This window comes from Schistocerca americana, chromosome 9 (assembly GCF_021461395.2).
Source record: "Schistocerca americana isolate TAMUIC-IGC-003095 chromosome 9, iqSchAmer2.1, whole genome shotgun sequence".
NCBI lineage: Eukaryota > Metazoa > Arthropoda > Insecta > Orthoptera > Acrididae > Schistocerca > Schistocerca americana.
Genome location: NC_060127.1, coordinates 200,601,877 through 200,620,355, shown reverse-complemented (window position 1 = coordinate 200,620,355; position 18,479 = coordinate 200,601,877). Strand labels below are relative to the sequence as shown.

The 18,479-nt window shown below is 37.9% G+C and overlaps 1 protein-coding gene across 2 annotated transcripts in view; it reads left to right on the top strand.

The window, feature by feature from the left end:
• The window catches only part of LOC124551366 (collagenase-like), a 183,521-nt gene that overhangs the window by 19,979 nt on the left and 145,063 nt on the right, over positions 1-18,479 (top strand). For both annotated transcript variants that reach the window (XM_047126401.1, XM_047126400.1), the window contains exon 2: positions 896-1,064. In XM_047126401.1, coding sequence (XP_046982357.1) covers positions 896-1,064 — 169 coding nt within the window. The remainder of the gene's footprint in view (positions 1-895; positions 1,065-18,479) is intronic.

The following is an 18,479-nucleotide window of genomic DNA, read 5'->3' as shown; positions in this document are numbered from 1 at the left end:
AGGCGGGTGTCAGGTTGAGATTCATTGGGAGAGTCCTTAGAAAATGTAGTCCATCAACAAAGGAGGTGGCTTACAAAACACTCGTTCGGCCTATACTTGAGTATTGCTCATCAGTGTGGGATCTGTACCAGATTGGGTTGACGGAGGAGATAGAGAAGATCCAAAGAAGAGCGGCACGCTTCGTCACAGGGTTATTTGGTAACCATGATAGCGTTACGAAGATGTTTAGCAAACTCAAGTGGCAGACTCTTCAAGAGAGGCGCTCTGCATCGCTGTGTAGCTTGCTGTCCAGGTTTCGAGAGGGTGCGTTTCTGGATGAGGTATCGAATATATTGCTTCCCCCTACTTATACCTCCCGAGAAGATCACGAGTGTAAAATTAGAGAGATTCGAGCGCGCTCGGAGGCTTTCTGGCAGTCGTTCTTCCCGCGAACCGTACGCGACTGGAATAGGAAAGGGAGGTAATGACAGTGGCACGTAAAGTGCCCTCCGCCACACACCGTTGGGTGGCTTGCGGAGTATAAATGTAAATGTAGATGTAGAAGATTTTTGTCTATTAACAAATGTTAGTAATTTTAGACATAATTTCTAAAAACGAAGGGAGAAAGCGAAAACAGGGATAGCACTATATGAATTGTCAGAGTAAATATAAGCACACTGAATGGTATAAAAAGGTAGAAATAATTTCCAACACTTCTGTGTTGTAACCAAAAGCGTCTGTAGTGCTACACCACAAGTAATTTTTATTTGTGAATTTTTTATATTGTACTGAACGAAGAGCCTTCCGTGTGTACCTATCAATCAGATGTAGGTTGTGTGTTGGCATTGGATCTGAGATTAGCAAAACGCCCAGAGAGTTCAGCAGAACTGTACCGCACCTTGCTGTCCTGTTTCAGGCACACAGTCGCCACACGGACAGGGGAGTGCGCGCATCACCGACGGCAAAGCCGCTAGGCTCGGCCAGTTCCCACACCAGGCTCTCGTCCTCGGCGACGGGACCCACATATGCGGCGGGTCGCTCATCACCAAAACCGCGGTCCTCACCACCGCCTACTGCACCGTCAAGTGAGTGGCGGCGGCAGCAGCAGCTGGGCGAGGACAGCGCTTGTCTAGCGAGCGCAACAAGCGACGCTGCCTAACGATGTAATGTCTCATTTAGGAGGCTGCAGATGTACACAACTGGCCATTAAAATTGCTACACCATGAAGAAATGCAGATGATAAACGGGTATTCATTAGACAAATGTATTATACTAGAACTGACATGTGATTACATTTTCACGCAATTTGGGTGCATAGGTCCTGAAAATCTGTACCCAGAACAACCACCTCTGGCCGTAATAACGGCCTTGATACGCCTTGGCAACGAGTCAAACACAGCTTGGATGGCGTGTACAGGTACAGCTGCCCATGCAGCTTCAACACGATACCACAGTTCACCAAGAGTGGTGACTGGCGTATTGTAACGAACCAGTTGCTCGGCCACAATTGACCAGACGTTTTCAATTGATGAGAGATCTGGAGAATGTGCTCGTCAGGGCAGCAGTCGAACATTTTCTGTGTCCAGAAAGGCCCGTACAGGACCTACAACATGCGGTCGTGCATTATCCTGCTGATATGTAGGGTTTTGCAGGAATCGAAAGAAGGGTAGAGCCACAGGTCGTAGCACATCTGAAATGTAACGTCCAATGTTCAAAGTGCCGTCAATGCGAACAAAAGGTGACCGAGACGTGTAACCAATGGCACCCCATACATTCACGCCGCGTGATACGCCGGTATGGCAATGACGAATACACGCTTTCCAATGTGCGTTCACCGCGTCGTCGCCAAACACGGATGCGACCATCATGATGCTGTAAACAATGCTGGATTCATCCAAAAATTTGACGTTTTGCCATTCGCGCACCCAGGTTCGTCGTTGAGTAGGCTACACCATCTCAGGCGCTCGTGTCTGTAATGCAGCGTCAAGGGTAACCACACCCACGGTCTCCGAGCTGATAGTCCATGCTGCTGCAAACGTCATCGAACTGTTCGTGCAGATGGTTGTTGTCTTTCAAACGTCCCCATCTGTTACTCAGGGATTTAGACGTGGCTGCACGATCCGTTACAGCCATGCGGATAAGATGCCTGTCATCTCAACTGCTAGCGATACGAGGCCGTTGGGATCCAGCACGGCGTTCCGTATTACCCGCCGGCCGGTGTGGCCGTGCGGTTAAAGGCGCTTCAGTCTGGAACCGCGTGACCGCTGCGGTCGCAGGTTCGAATCCTGCCCCGGGCATGGATGTGTGTGATGTCCTTAGGTTAGTTAGGTTTAAGTAGTTCTAAGTTCTAGGGGACTGATGACCACAGCAGTTAAGTCCCATCGTGCTCAGAGCCATTTGAACCATTTTGAATCGTATTATCCTCCTGAACCCACCGATACCATATTTTGCTAACAGTCAATGGATATCGACCAACGCGAGCAGCAATGTCGCGATACGATAAACCGCAATTGCGATAGGCTACAATCCGACGTTTATCAAAGTCGGAAACGTGATGGTACGCATTTCTCCTGCTTACACGAGGCAACACAACAACGTTTCACCAGGCAACGCCGGTCAACTGCTGTTTGTGTATGAGAAATCGGTTGGAAACTTTCCTCGTGTCAGCAAGTTGTAAGCGTCGCCGCCGGCGCCAACGTTGTGTGAATGGTCTGAAAAGGTAGTCATTTGCATATCACAGCATCTTCTTCCTGTCGGTTAAATTTCTCGTCTGTAGCACGTCATCTTCATGGTGTAGCAATTTTAATGGCCGGTAGTGTAATGTACACAGAAATTTAATTAAATACCAAGCTACATACAACATATTAATAAGCAAAAGGAAGCATAATGAAAAATTATACGAGGCGTGTAAGCTAAGGACAAACGACTAAATACCGTACGAAATGTCAATTTTCTTTGCAGAGTAAATCATTAAGGGTAACAGAATAAACGATGTCTATAAATTTAAACAAAGTATGGAAATATCTGCGGACAGATGTAATGACCAAATGTAAGAGTTGCCACTGAGCTACGTAATGCAATTACTTTTAAGTTAGTTTTAAGGATTTTTTTTCTTTCAGCGACCAGTGTATCGTCACAGCGCAGAAGAAGACAGAGTAGCAGGTACCAAATGAAGAAACAGGCCGCACCTCGAGTAAACAGTTTAGTTATAAGAATATTTATACAAAGGTCATAAGGCAAATGGCAAATGAAATATGCATCCTCGCAGTATATCTCCGTGAGAATTATCAGTACCTATTCGCTGCAGAGTACAAATAAACATTTAAGGATGAGATTTTACAAAAACCAATTAATTTTTATTGTGTCACGTGAAAACTTGAATAATGACATTTCCAGGAATTTAACACTTAACTAAACGTGAATTGAAGTAAATAACAGTAGCATATGATGAAAAACATGACATAATATGAATGATCAGTCGGTACACATTATTTCTATGAAACAAATTTTTTTGCGAAACTAGTTCATGACTATATGAGTAACATTTCCTCATAAATTCTTGAACCAGTACATGAGTATTTCCTTTCTTCCCTCCCAAACGAAAGAGATGGCGCCAAGCATAGTTAGGTCAGCAATGCGTAATGTTTTAGTCCTATTTCCAATGCTTTTTCCCTCCTTCATCTAAGGGAGGAATGAACTCCCATAACTGATAAAAGCCTATCTGTAAAATGAAGTATAAATGTATCATATGCTTATATTGTATCAAGATAATGCGTATTTAAATAATTTATATATGTGATGTGAATGAAGAGAAGTTGAAACTAACAAAAAAAAAAAGCTGTAGTAACAGAACCCAGTTAATGAAAATCTGATGACGTTTTAAATATTGAGAAATTTATGTTCATAGTATAAGAAATTGGTGGAGTGTCAGCCATAGGTATAAGTTATCGTGTTATGTATATTGTTGTAACTCAATACTGGTATGACTTTTCATTGGAAACCAAACTCCATAGGAATAAACGAACTATGAAGATAAGCAATTTATACTATGTTTTGGATGGCTACATGTATCTTTCAACAAGTGGATGGTCAAGAGGAGTGACATGAACATGTGTGTGCGACCAAATAATTCCTGAGTGTCGTTGCTCACATTAACAAGTGAACTATAGTTGTTCGAACCTGTACTTACCTCATCGACAGATGATTTGGTGGCGGTTCTCTCTGCTGAAAATGCGACTACGACGGGTAATAATGACGCCCGGGCCTTAAAAATTGAGATCTTCTGCCACAGCGTCGGATTTTGAACAATAAGCGCACATCCACTGACCCCAGAATGAAGACAAACGTCACAGCAATTCTCTAATATGTGATACTCAGATGAAAGTGTGACACTGAATGTGAAATGAACATTAAGAAAGTGAGTGCACGCACGTGTGACGGTAACAGCTGACATGATGACCGTTAGTGACTAGTTCTTAGGCACCAAATCTGCCAGTGAGCAAGCGCGAAACCCGGCAGCAAGACCGAAGCAAACTGAACATTATTGTCAGTGCGCTAAACTGAAATATGTAATCGTCTATCATATTATGTATATAGTCTTTCAGTTTGTTGTAGAACTGTAACATACATAGAATAAGCTGACATATCCATTCCATTAAATAAAAGAGAAGCTGGCAAACAAAGGGCATTGACCCCTACCAGCAAATATAAATATGTACAAGCAGGAAACATTATACGTCTCCATACCATGTCAACGTACAGTGTGGGGGCAATTGTGTAGGTGCATGATGGAAGACCCCAGGATATCGTAAAGTTATGTTTTCTTAAAAACAAAAACTAAAACACCGATCGACCGTGAGTGTTGGCAAAGACGATAGTTATGAATGTGCGGTAAGGTGCAGACAAATGAAAAAAACGTCATTCATTTTTTGTACATGATTTTGTTTCTCACTCTCCTGTATGTAGAATTCTGTTAAGAAGTGCTGTTTGGAAATATGACAGGCTACAAGTGTGGTGTATCGTACATGGTTCGAAATAAGAAGAACATTGATACCAGTATTAGGTACGTTTTGCTCAAGTGAAACGAAACCAAGCAAGGAGAATTTTCTTAATTACGACATGCATTGGTGTACCTGGAGTCCGCTGCCTGTATCTACAATTGAAATGTAACAGAAGAAGCTCGATAACCTAAAAATTCGTACAAACACAGAACATTTCTAATAACGCAATTGTATTATCCCTTAAAAATGTTTTTCGTATATATATATATATATATTAACGTTTTGAAACTTAATATCGAACTACATAGCCAACATGAATAATAGGGAAATACATTTCCCAATATATATATATATATATATATATATATATATATATATATATATATACAACACGTTTTGAAACTTAATATCCAACTATATAGCCAACATGAATAATACGGAAATACATTTCCCAAAATGATCAGCACTTAACATGAAATTGTGTCAGACATTAAGGTAGATGTGGACACTCGGACTAACTAGTAGTGAGCTTCTTAGAGTCAGTCAGGGATCAGGATGAATACAGGATACTCTGGTTCAGACATGTAAACACTGTAGTAAATGTAAGTGAACCTGTAAAAAAAATAAATGAAAAAGTAAAGAAGTGAATTTAGGGAAGTAATAGTAAATAAAACAAACATAAACGATTATCGACCATTACCAGCCACAAATAATCTTAATCAAAATACCTATTCGACTAGTAACATGTAATAACAATGTGAAACTCAACAGAGCAGAAATGTAAATCCATACAACTCTCACAAGTCATACAAATGTCACAAGCTGTTATCCTACTAAATATTATGGCGCTAAACCACATATTTCTCTGAATGTACCATAAGGTGTAATGTGACTTACTAATAAAAAACTCTGTATAACAGTACAAATTTAATACATAGCAACAAAATAACCAGAAGGTACATAGAGGAAAGTATTCATGTTTAATAGAATGAAATTTTCATTCTACAGCAGACTGTGTTCTAATATGAAACTTTCTGCCACATTAAAAATATGTGGCAGGTCAAGACTTTAACTCGGGACCTCTGCATTTGCCAAGCAAGTGCTCTGCCAACTGAGCTACCCAATCACCAGTTACAATCGGTCCTCACAGTTCTAATTCCACCAGTACCTTATCTCCTACCTTCCAGACTTCACAGAGCGCTCCTGAGAAATTTGCAAGACTAGCACTTTACAAGAAAGACCACTGCAGAAATATGGCTTAGCCACTGCCTGGGGGATGTTTCCAGAATAAAATTTTCACTCTGCAGCTGGGTGTGCAGTGGCATGAAGTTTAATATATCATTTAGGGGGCGTTATCAATTACTATAAAAATAGATAATTTAATATGTTAAGATTATAGGTTTTTTAATCTGAAGACATAACTGATAATAACTAGTTTGGATAACAACATACAAGAATGCAGAGTAGTGTTCTATCATAATAATATGAAATCAAAATATCTTAACAGAAAGACCAAAAGAATGAATCACATAATGACAATAGTTAACATGGAAAGTTTAAAATAGGCTTAAAATGTAATATCCAACCTTGTAAACACATTAAAGTTTGAAGGTTGAGACATAACCAAACTTATTGTAGGAGGTGGGGGAAATGGTGCCCAAGACGAAATAGGGGTGGAAGCGTTGGAAATGGGCCAGAAAGCGGAAGGGAAAGGGGGAGGTAATTAATGGGTAACAGACTGCTACGTAATTGATATCCTAAATATGAAGAAAAATCAAACTTGCTAACATCAAAATTTAAAACACTGTCTTAAGAAAAGACATATCAATGCATGGTGGTACCAGTATGAGGTGAAAAAGTTTTATAACTTTTAAACTCTTTTGAAACTACTGCAATACCAAATTACTAGCTATCAGGGCCTAATCATCCATAAAATACAGAATATTGTGCACCAGAAACCACGACAAGAATCATAAATGTCACTGCATATCTAAAACTTTTACACAATTATTTAAATACTTCTTACTTTTCAAATCAGCCTGTTCATTTTAGATCCCATCAGAATGTCTCATCATGTAAAACATGTTTCAGTCTCTTGTAATAAATTCGTTCCTAGTTTTCTCCAGATTTGTGTAACAATTCCATCTGATCATTTATATTACAAAGACTGTATTTGCGAGTCTTTAGAAGTGCTGCTAGATCTCATGTATTACTTGGTGAAGAATGCTCTTCAGAACTTGTTTTTTTACAGCCTGACCTGTGAAAAATTTGTCATGCTGAATACCTTCATTCTTACATACCCCAGATTAGTCCAATCTCTATATTGTGCTATACTTTCATGCCAATGTGACTGAAAAGAGATCATAGCATTACCTTGTTCTGAACAGTTGTTTAATTTTCTCTTAAATATTATCATACTAAGGAAGAACCACGTAACTAGCCTTCTCATAGCCAGGTGACAACTAGTCTGGCTTTTTGCCTGCACTTTAGTTTTCTTGTTTCACAACCTGACTGGAATCAAAGTTCTAACATCTGAATGACTATAAAAGAACCACTAGCAGGTATTCACACATGTCCATATTTACCTTCAAGTATGGCACATTTTGATACTGCTTACTGATTTTTTGGAAAATACATTTCCCTGTTATTGCTGTTGGCTGTAACTCTTGATATTGTATGCTAGATTATTTTAATTTTCCCAATAAACGCAAAATACTTCTGCTTACAGCGTTCTTCAGTAGGTCATTGAGTTTTTTCCTCTGTGTAACGTTTATTTTTAATTCTGTTTAGTTTTTTGTGTATCTGTCATCATGAAGCTTATTAGCAAAATTTGTGGTCCTCAGTTTTACCCTTTTATCCAGATAGGTATTCCTTGCTTGTGGGACATTGTGCACTGAGACATATGACACACTGCATTGTATGGTATATGGTACTCAAAAATTGTGTATAATAATACCATTGACACATTTGCTTGAATTATATTTCAGTGTCATTTGTGGTAGTTTCCCTTATTGTCGTTTAGTTTTTTACTAGTCAGATAATACATTGTAATATGTATGTAACATGACACACACACTCAGATATATATATATAGGGTGCTTCAGAACTGATGGTCAATATTCACGGATATGACTGGAATGATCATTCAAAACAAAAAAGGCAAATAAATATGAGCTCTAAAAAGCATACCTTTAGAGCTCTGAGCAGTTCTTTATCTTCGATACTGTGCATCACATCTCTTCTACTGGAACGGCTTTGCTTTCCATATTTTGGAAAGTGGTAGTATGTACCAAAACAAGAAAAAAAGTCCAGTAAACATATTCTCTAAAATGCATACCCTAAGAGCTATAAGCTTGAAACACAACTCTTCTAATGAACAAGTGTTCATAACTTTTAAGGTGTGCATGTGTGTGTGTGTGTGTGTGTGTGTGTGTGTGTGTGTGTAATGTCATAACTGTGATTAGTTCGAAGTCTTCTTGTTCTGCTTTGGTCATATGTTACAACATTATTCTAACAGTTATTATTATGGCTGTTTTATGTTAAAATTCCTTACGACACAAAACAAATCATAACAATATAGCGCATAGGATTGTCATTCTAACAACAGCCGGCGGGATTGTCCGAGCGGTTCTAGGCGCTACAGTCTGGAACCGCGAGACCGCTGCGGTCGCAGGTTCGAATCCTGCTTTGGGCATGGATGTGTGTGATGTCTCTAGGTTAGTTAGGTTTAAGTAGTTTTGAGTTCTAGGGGACTGATAACTTCAGAAGTTGAGTCCCATAGTGCCCAGAGCCATTTTTTTCTAACAACAGTGGTAAGGAACGACAACAAACCGGAAATCAATGGAAAGACACATGAGCTCAAGTCTAAACTGTTTGAAGCACAGCCTTTCGGATTTGCGCAAAAAAAATCTCTGCACCCAAAGTGCTGTTGCTGGCTGCACTGGTTGATGAAATCCTCATAACAAGCAGACCGTCCAATCTTTTTAAGAGCACAAAGATAATTGCCATCCTAAAACCGTCTAAATCTGGCAACAAGCCTGAAGATTACAGACTTATTACACTTGCGCATCTGCCATAAACTGTTGGAGAGGGCACTCTACAATAAAATAGCACCAACTATCTTCAGAAACATTCCCTTAGAACAGGCTGACTTAAGATCAGACCACAGCTGCAGCAATCAAGTGCCAACATTGTCAACATACATATGGAAGGGCTTCAAGCGTCAGGAGAAAACGACAGCCCTGTTTATTGACTTAACATCAGCATATGATACAACGTAGTGGAAACGAATGCTTCTAAAGTTCTTAAGAATAATTCCATGCAAAAGAATTGCACAGATATTCAATAACGTTCTGTCCAACAGGAAATTACAAATTCATGTAAATGGTCAAGTAACCAAAGTGTACAATTTAACTGACAGACTACTGCACGGATCTTTATTGGCCCCACTACATTTCAAATCATATGTTGCCAACTGGCCGAAAATGAAAGCGAGAATATTTATTTATGCTGATGACATCTATTAATTTTACAGCTTCAGAAACGACTCTCACTTAGGATTATAAGGTTTTTTATGTACAGCGACTCAAAGTAAATGAAAATGAAAGTGGAACTTCCACCTTCCATATAAGTACCAGGCATATGGGCCATAAACCTCAAATTGTATTCTGAAATCAGTTGCTGTCAAATTATCCATCCCTAAAATATCTTGATGTGACCCTGAATCGAAATAGAACACACCTAACATCAACAGCCTCAAAAATGAGAACAAAAAAGCAATGCACAATTCAAATTATGTGGAAGAAGTTGGGGAGCTAAGGCAGCACTTCTGAAGACAGCTGCCCTCTCACTTGTTTATTCTGTTGGTGACTATGGATGCCCAGTACGCCTAAATAGTGCTCATACAGACATGATTGATACAAAGCTGAATGTGGCAATAAGAAGAATATGCGGCACAATAAAATCCACACCCCTGAATGGCTATCTGGTCGAACCATAGAAGACACAAAGTCAATCTCCATTGGAAAAGGAATGGGAGACATGATGCATAAATTCCGAGCTGCCACTACATCAAGACTGTGATGTCACTCAAAGGCAACAACTTAGATCTAGGAAACCCCCCTGTAGACTTGGAAAGAGGTTCACTTCTGAACGATTCCATCTAGAAACAGCATGGTGGAAGTAGTGGTTTGCAGAACTCGGAATGGCTTAGTGTGGAACATACATGAGTTCCTCCAGGGTCCCAACAGACCTAGGAGCTTGTGGACCATCCTAAATCGCATTATGCACCAAGTGCAGAAGATGGCAGGACTTGAAGTACAAGTAAGGAACAGCTGAAAGTACCGAGTGTGCCTGTGGACAGCAGTGACAAAAGATGCACTTCATAGTCGTGGAATGTACTCTATGAAATATGCTGAAACTCTGTCCAGCATACATTAGGTACCTGAGGACGCAGCCTCGTGAATGGCAACTTTAGATATCCACCTACAACCAATTGATAGCAAATATTTAAAAAAACTGTCCTGTCTTTTCTTATCTTAAACTTTATTCATTCTTTGCATTAAAATTAGCTTATTAGCTTTTTTCTTTAATACATAATTCATACAAGTGATTTTTTTAATTTTTTCTAATCTCATGGATAAAATTGCCTTATCGACTTACTATAAGGCTTTCCTAATCAGAAACGAATGTAATTTATTTTATATCTACGTTGTTGTTGTTGTGGTCTTCAGTCCTGAGACTGGTTTGATGCAGCTCTCCATGCTACTCTATCCTGTGCAAGCTTCTTCATCTCCCAGTACCTACTGTAACCTACATCCTTCTGAATCTGCTTAGTGTATTCATCTCTTGGTCTCCCTCTACGATTTTTACCCTCTACGCTGCCCTCCAATACTAAATTGATGATCCCTTGATGCCTCAGAACATGTCCTACCAACCAGTCCCTTCTTCTGGTCATGTTGTGCCACAAACGTCTCTTCTCCCCAATCCTATTCAAGACTTCCTCATTAGTTATGTGACCTACCCATCTAATCTTCAGCATTCTTCTGTAGCACCACATTTCGAAAGCTTCTATTCTCTTCTTGTCGAAACTATTTATCATCCATGTTTCACTTCCATACATGGCTACACTCCAAACAAATACTTTCAGAAATCACTTCCTGAGACATAAATCTATACTCGATGTTAACAAATTTCTCTTCTTCAGAAACCCTTTCCTTGCCATTGCCAGTCTACATTTTATATCCTCTCTACTTCGACCATCATCAGTTATTTTGCTCCCCAAATAGCAAAACTCCTTTACTACTTTAAGTGTCTCATTTCCTAATCTAATTCCCTCAGGATCACCCGATTTAATTCGACTACATTCCATTATCCTCGTTTTGCTTTTGCTGATGTTCATCTTATATCCTCCTTTCAAGATGCTATCCATTCCGTTCAACTGCTCTTCCAAGTCCTTTGCTGTCTCTGACAGAATTACAATGTCATCAGCGAACCTCAAAGTTTTTATTTCTTCTCCATGGATTTTAATACCTACTCCGAATTTTTGTTTTGTTTCCTTTCTTGCTTGTTCTATGTACAGATGGAGTAACTTTGGGGATAGCCTACAACCCTGTCTAACTCCTTTCCCAACCACTGCTTCCCTTTCATGTCCCTCGACTCTTATAACCGTCATCTGGTTTCTGTACAAATTGTAAATAGCCTTTCGCTCCCTGTATTTTACCCCTGCCACCTTCAGAATTTGAAAGAGAGTATTCCAGTCAACATTGTCAAAAGCTTTCTCTAAGTCTACAAATGCTACAAACGTAGGTTTCCCTTTCCTTAATCTTTCTTCTAAGATAAGCAGTAAGGTCAGTATTGCCTCACGTGTTCCAGTATTTCTACAGAATCCAAACTGATCTTCCCCGAGGTCGGCTTCTACTAGTTTTTCCATTCGTCTGTAAAGAATTCGTGTTAGTATTTTTCAGCTGTGGCTTATTAAACTGACTGTTCCGTAATTTTCACATCTGTCAACACCTGCTTTCTTTGTGATTGGAATTATTATATTCTTCTTGAAGTCTGAGGGTATTTCGCCTGTCTCATACATCTTGCTCACCTGATGGTAGAGTTTTTTTATGACTGGCTCTCCCAAGGCCGTCAGTAGTTCTAATGGAATGTTGTCCACTCCCGGGGCCTGTTTTCGACTCAGGTCTTTCAGTGCTCTGTCAAACTCTTCACGCAGTATCGTATCTCCCATTTCATCTTCATCTACATCCTCTTCCATTTCCATAATGTTGTCCTCACGTACATCGCCCTTGTATAGACCCTCTATATACTCCTTCCACCTTCCTGCTTTCCCTTCTTTGCTTAGAACTGGGTTTCCATCTGAGCTCTTGATGTTCGTACAAGTGGTTCTCTTATCTCCAAAGGTCTCTTTAATTTTCCTGTAGGCAGTATCTATCTCACCCCTAGTGAGATAAGCCTCTACATCCTTACATTTGTCCTCTAGCCATCCCTGCTTAGCCATTTTGCACTTCCTGTCGATCTCATTTTTGAGACGTTTGTATTCCTTTTTCCCTGCTTCATTTACCGCATTTTTATATTTTCTCCATTCATCAATTAAATTCAATATTTCTTCTGTTACCCAAGGATTTGTACTAGCCCTCGTCTTTTTACCTACTTGATCCCCTGCTGCCTTCACTACTTCATCCCTCAAAGCTACCCATTCTTCTTCTACTGTATTTCTTTCCCCCATTCCTGTCAATTGTTCCATTATGCTCTCCCTCAAACTCTGTACAACCTCTGGTTCTTTCAGTTTATCCAGGTCCCATCTCCTGAAGTTCCCACCTTTTTGCAGTTTCTTCAGTTTTAATCTACAGGTCATAACCAATAGATTGTGGTCAGAGTCCACGTCTGCCCCTGGAAATGTCTTACAATTTAAAACCTGGTTCCTAAATCTCTGTCTTACCATTATATAATCTATCTGATACCTTTTAGTATCTCCATGGTTCTTCCATGTATACAACCTTCTTTCATGATTCTTAAACCAAGTGTTAGCTATGATTAAGTTATGCTCTGTGCAAAATTCTACCAGACTGCTTCCTCTTTCATTTTTCTCCCCCAATCCATATTCACCCACTATGTTTCCTTCTCTCCCTTTTGCTACTCTCGATTTCCAGTCACCCATGACTATTAAATTTTCGTCACCCTTCACTATCTGAATAATTTCTTTTATCTCATCGTACATTTCTTCAATTTCTTCGTCATCTGCAGAGCTAGTTAGCATATAAACTTGTACTACTGTAGTAGGTGTGGGCTTCGTATCTATCTTGGCCACAATAATGCGTTCACTATGCTGTTTGTAGTAGCTTACCCGCATTCCTATTTTCTTATTCATTATTAAACCTACTCCTGCATTACCCCTATATGATTTTGTGTTTATAACCCTGTAGTCACCTGACCAAAAGTCTTGTTCCTCCTGCCACCGAACTTCACTAATTCCCACTATATCTAACTTTAACCTATCCATTTCCCTTTTTAAATTTTCTAACCTACCTGCCCGATTAAGTGATCTGACATTCCACGCTCCGATCCATAGAACGCCAGTTTTCTCTCTCCTGATAATGACATCCTCTTGAGTAGTCCCCGCCCGGAGATCCGAATGGGGGACCATTTTACCTCCAGATATTTTACCCAAGAGTACGCCATCATCATTTAACCATACAGTAAATCAGACAGTAAATCTACGTTAAGTGGATGTTATTGCCATTAACACCATGTTCTTCAGTCTCAGTAATGTATTCTTGATGTGATACAAAGTAAAATAATTTTTTTAAAATCACCCAAGTGTGATACTGCCCATGTCGATTAGACATCTTTGTGGTATTATCTTTGAGATTACAATACTTTGATTACTCAAGTTATGCCCTAATAAAATGGTCAGTTGCTTGTTGTTGTTGTGCATGATGATAACTACAGATGCAGGGCAATCCTTACATGCTTTGCTATTGTTGAAGAGCTTCGTAATTATTGTGATTTTACATTTCTGCGTGAGTGGTATGTAATTTGTAAGTTTCCATAGATAACGATTTTATATTATCACTGTCCATATGATGCTTTGTTTCCTTAGCATTGATTTGAGAACTGGACGATGGTCTTAGACCAAAACTGTTATTCTATTAATTGTTCTAGTGCTGATTCGTGTCATGAGTTGCCTGTTCCCTAATCTGGACGTTCTGTTTACATAAGTCAAACTAAGTTCCCTAATCTGGATGTTCTACTTATATAAGTCAGACTAATTAATTGTCTTTATCAAAAAACTTTTAGGGGTGAGTCAATATTAGTTCTTTATTGGTCAGTCAAATTTCACTCCAGTTCTTACAATTTTGTCTATATGTAATACGGTTGTTTAACTGAAATCCGCCATAACTAGACATTCTTGCATAAATTTTATGTTTCCAACACCAGTCGATAATAGTAACATTTTGTTCTTTCACTACTTTATCATATCTCCCAGCACTGCATTTATTTTAACCACCATTACAGTCATGGTCATGTTTCATGTTTCATGAACTTCTAGAGACTCGTCAGCCAGGATGTTTCAAACTGTTAGACTCCCAGTTTTCTGCCTGAATGTAAATATAAGGAGTTCCACTTGGGTAACAGAGATTTTTATCATTTCCATTATGAAACAGATTATCTTGAGTTTCACTGAAACCCATTTTGTGACCTACCTTTTTCATGATGCCTTCTTTTCTGTTTGTAATATCCTAATAGTCATATAATTTTCCGCCCTGATTCCACAGTTTTTATTGGAAGAATATTTACCAGGTACAGATTCCCTTCATTATCCAATCTATTATTTTCTTCTCACCCGTTTGGATGCATCATCTCACAGACTCGTTTTTTTATTAGTCTCGATTTTTCGGTTTCTGTTATTGTCACTACAAACTTTTCTGAACAAAAACCTCATATTCCATTATCTAAATTTTCCACACACACTTTATTATTTCTGTTACTGATTAAAGACCTATTGAGTGCCAAAAATGTGATTCAAATGGAGCTCTGTATCAGCAACCTGACTGCTCCAGCTATTTGCATTACGACTGTCTACATGATTAACTTCCACTGCTCCATCTGTAATTTCGATATTAACCATTCTGCCAGTTTCTTCATCACAATTAGCATTGTATTTATCTTAATTATCAATTTCATCATCAGTCTTATTACAATTGAATGGTTAAATGTCTTTACCCCCTGTACATGATCATCAAACACATCAGCTACATCATTGGAAATAGCAACGTTTCACTCGTGCTTTCTCAATAATAACTAAGTTATCTACACCTCATTTATCATTATTATTATTATTTGTCATTTCCTGGTTGTTTGAAATTTCATTTCCCAACAGGCTATGGGCATTTGAGAGCATCTCTGCAGCCCACTCTTATGTGAAATTTCTTCAATATTTAGGATTTCTGTTGTCTGTTGGATTAAAATGCATTGCTTTCCTGAACTCCCTATCAGAGTATACTATATTCGGTTTGTAGGCTCCTATTTTGTTCTAGATATACGAGTCTGATTTTCTTTCCTCTATACTTGGATCACGTAATTACTGCCCATATCTCGCTACATATTTCTTCCTCCAAACTAACAAGCTCGCAATGGAACAACCATAAGTTTCACTGAACATTTCCCTCCTTATCTGATCGCTATTATCTTATGATCCATTATTTCCCTCCAATGGCCTAGCTTTATCTTAAAATTCTCTCTTCCTATTCCTATTTCTCTCATTTACATAAATATCATTTATGATTTCAAAATCCCTGACAGTCATTCTTGAGGTATCCTACTTCTTTCTTTCCCTGATTTTCCCATTTTAATTTCTATCCCATATCGATGTTTATAACTGTCAACTGCACCTTGATTAAATTTCTGACTCTCATTTGTCTCTAAGATTGTCCAGCTTGTCAACATAGCTTAGAAAATATTCATTTGGGACTTCTGGCTCATGAAGTATCCCTCACGACCCTTTTCCTGGAAGTCTTGTTTTTAGGACATTTGTTTTGAGTCAACTCACCAAAGATCTCACCAAATGTATTGTTCTCTTATGCCATTTCTCAAAAAGTTCTGTTGTACTCTCATTTCCCTCTATATAGTCAGACCCACTCAAAAACTCGCTTCTGATTCTGAGAAAAATTTGTTTGGAACACATTTTTGAAATACATAACAATATAGAACATAAGAGAACAGACATTCTGACTTAATTATGAAAGTACATACTTGTCAAAAGCATTTTGCAAATTTAATTTTAACCATATCAGTCACTAAAGAAAGTTTTGTCACAAGAGTTTTATGCAAAGTCGATAGGATGTAATTTACAACCCTAGGAAATTTTATTAGAGGTGTGTTACGCCAAATACCACCACAGTTATTAACAAAATGCTTTGTAGAGAGATTTTCTTGTAATTCAACATGCTTCCAAATAATGTGTCACACACTGCTTTTGTATGCATCTACCTCATTAGCAACTATTCATTCTTCATCCACTGTTTCGCTATTAATAACAGAAATCAAAAAGTTTCAACTTCTCTTCAAGATTCGGTTTAGTCCTAGTTATTTCTGGTTTCAAAAGTTAATTATCCTGCATTATGACAGTTTTAAGTATTTCAAAATTATTCAAAGTCTTTTTTCGTCTAATAGTAAGATTTGATTCTACATTTGCAATGTTAGATTCAACTACATCAACTAGAGCATTTGCCTGCTTCTGTAGGGTATTTTGATCTATTAATTTTGTCATAGACTCCAACCACCTGGATATTCTTATTTACCAGCTCACTTGTGAAAGTGTGCTGTCATGTTCACACTGTAATAGGCATTTTGAATCTTCAATACTGTTATGTAACCATCTGGTTTATTTTTTGTTCCCACTACTTGATGGTCCAGTTTACATATACTACTTTTTATATGGAATATAAGACTGCCAAGCTACCTCTTCATAATCTGCATCTCCCTCAGCAAGTGTTCAATCTAAGAATTGTTCTGTAAAAGTAAACTCCTGAGATTTTGTTCATAACCTTAACTTTTCCTGCAAGGGTGTTCGAATTTGGCTGTTGTTTAATCGTATTGCTACATCTTTTCAGATCACAAAAAATACCATGTTCAAAGACTTACACTCAATGCTCAAATCTCACTAAAATAACATTAACACTACTTATCTATTGTCTCAGTTGTTGTTGAAGTCCAATTCTATATCAGTAATTACATTTTAAAATTATTACCACTGCAGTATGAAGCCCTTTATAAGTGTACACTGCTTCCATTTCAATTACAGACTAGTTTCAAATAATGTTTGTCATATAATTCTTGTTTTAAACTGTAACAGTATTCTTTAAAATGTCCGTTTGTTATTACAGGTATCCCATGACTTACAGCATCTGCAGTGCTTTAGTTGCTATTAGTTCATTTATAAAATGAAATATTACAGCTGCATGTTATGACCCTTTTGAATAATTAATTCAAAGCTGATAAAACACAATTTGAGTTGGGTAGCATCAAGGTAAAAGTTATAACAATTATTTTTAGTTTCTGTTCAGTCATCAATAAAGCAAAGGTGTAAGACTTCACTATTTTCCACCCTTGTTGTTGTGTTAAGCATTTTTAGGGCTTTCCAATGAAAGATGAACACACCATTTCAAATTTTTACTTCATTGTATTAAATTCATGGTAATTTTTCCAAATATAAAACCTACAGAAGATAACGTAAGATTGGTCTCATATGTATGTGTACAGACTTTGTGGGCTGAGATGCATGACTATCTAAGTGGTCGTCACAATAAAAATCAATTCATTAATTGTCAGAATTACAGTCTTTACAAGATACAATCACTGAAATAGTTTTTAGTTCAGTTATATCGCACTGTCGCAAACGTGACAAAACGTAAACACTGATTGATCAGTCACAACAATAAAGTGTTTGAGAGTTACATTTAAAATTTGTAAAACTAGAAGTTGTAACAAAATATTAACATTAAGTTATACTTAATCAAATAATTAACTTTTCCAGTTTTACTAACATTTACAGTGTATTACATCAATGTATATATTCGAGTAGTGTGCTTGTTCTTATCAGAAAAATGTTTAAACAGTATGTACTATAGTATTTACATTTGTGAATGCTTCAATATTTACATATAATTTACTTGGGGTGCTTAACATAATTGAATAGACTAAATTTGAGTTTTATAGAGGAAACAGAATGTCGATATGATGATTTACTGAAAATATTACACACACTAATTTTTAACACTTATCATCAGGGATATAGAAAGATGAGTCCAAATGTTAGATCGAATCCTCACAAATGCAGTGAATATTGAGCAGTTGAAGTAAGTGGAGTAATACTAATTGCTCCATTCACGACCAACACCTACTGCAATGATATGAGGTCTGCAGATGGTCAAAAACCGACCAAAACTGGTAACCACAAAAATAAAGGTTTCTTATTGTCGAGACTGTTTATGT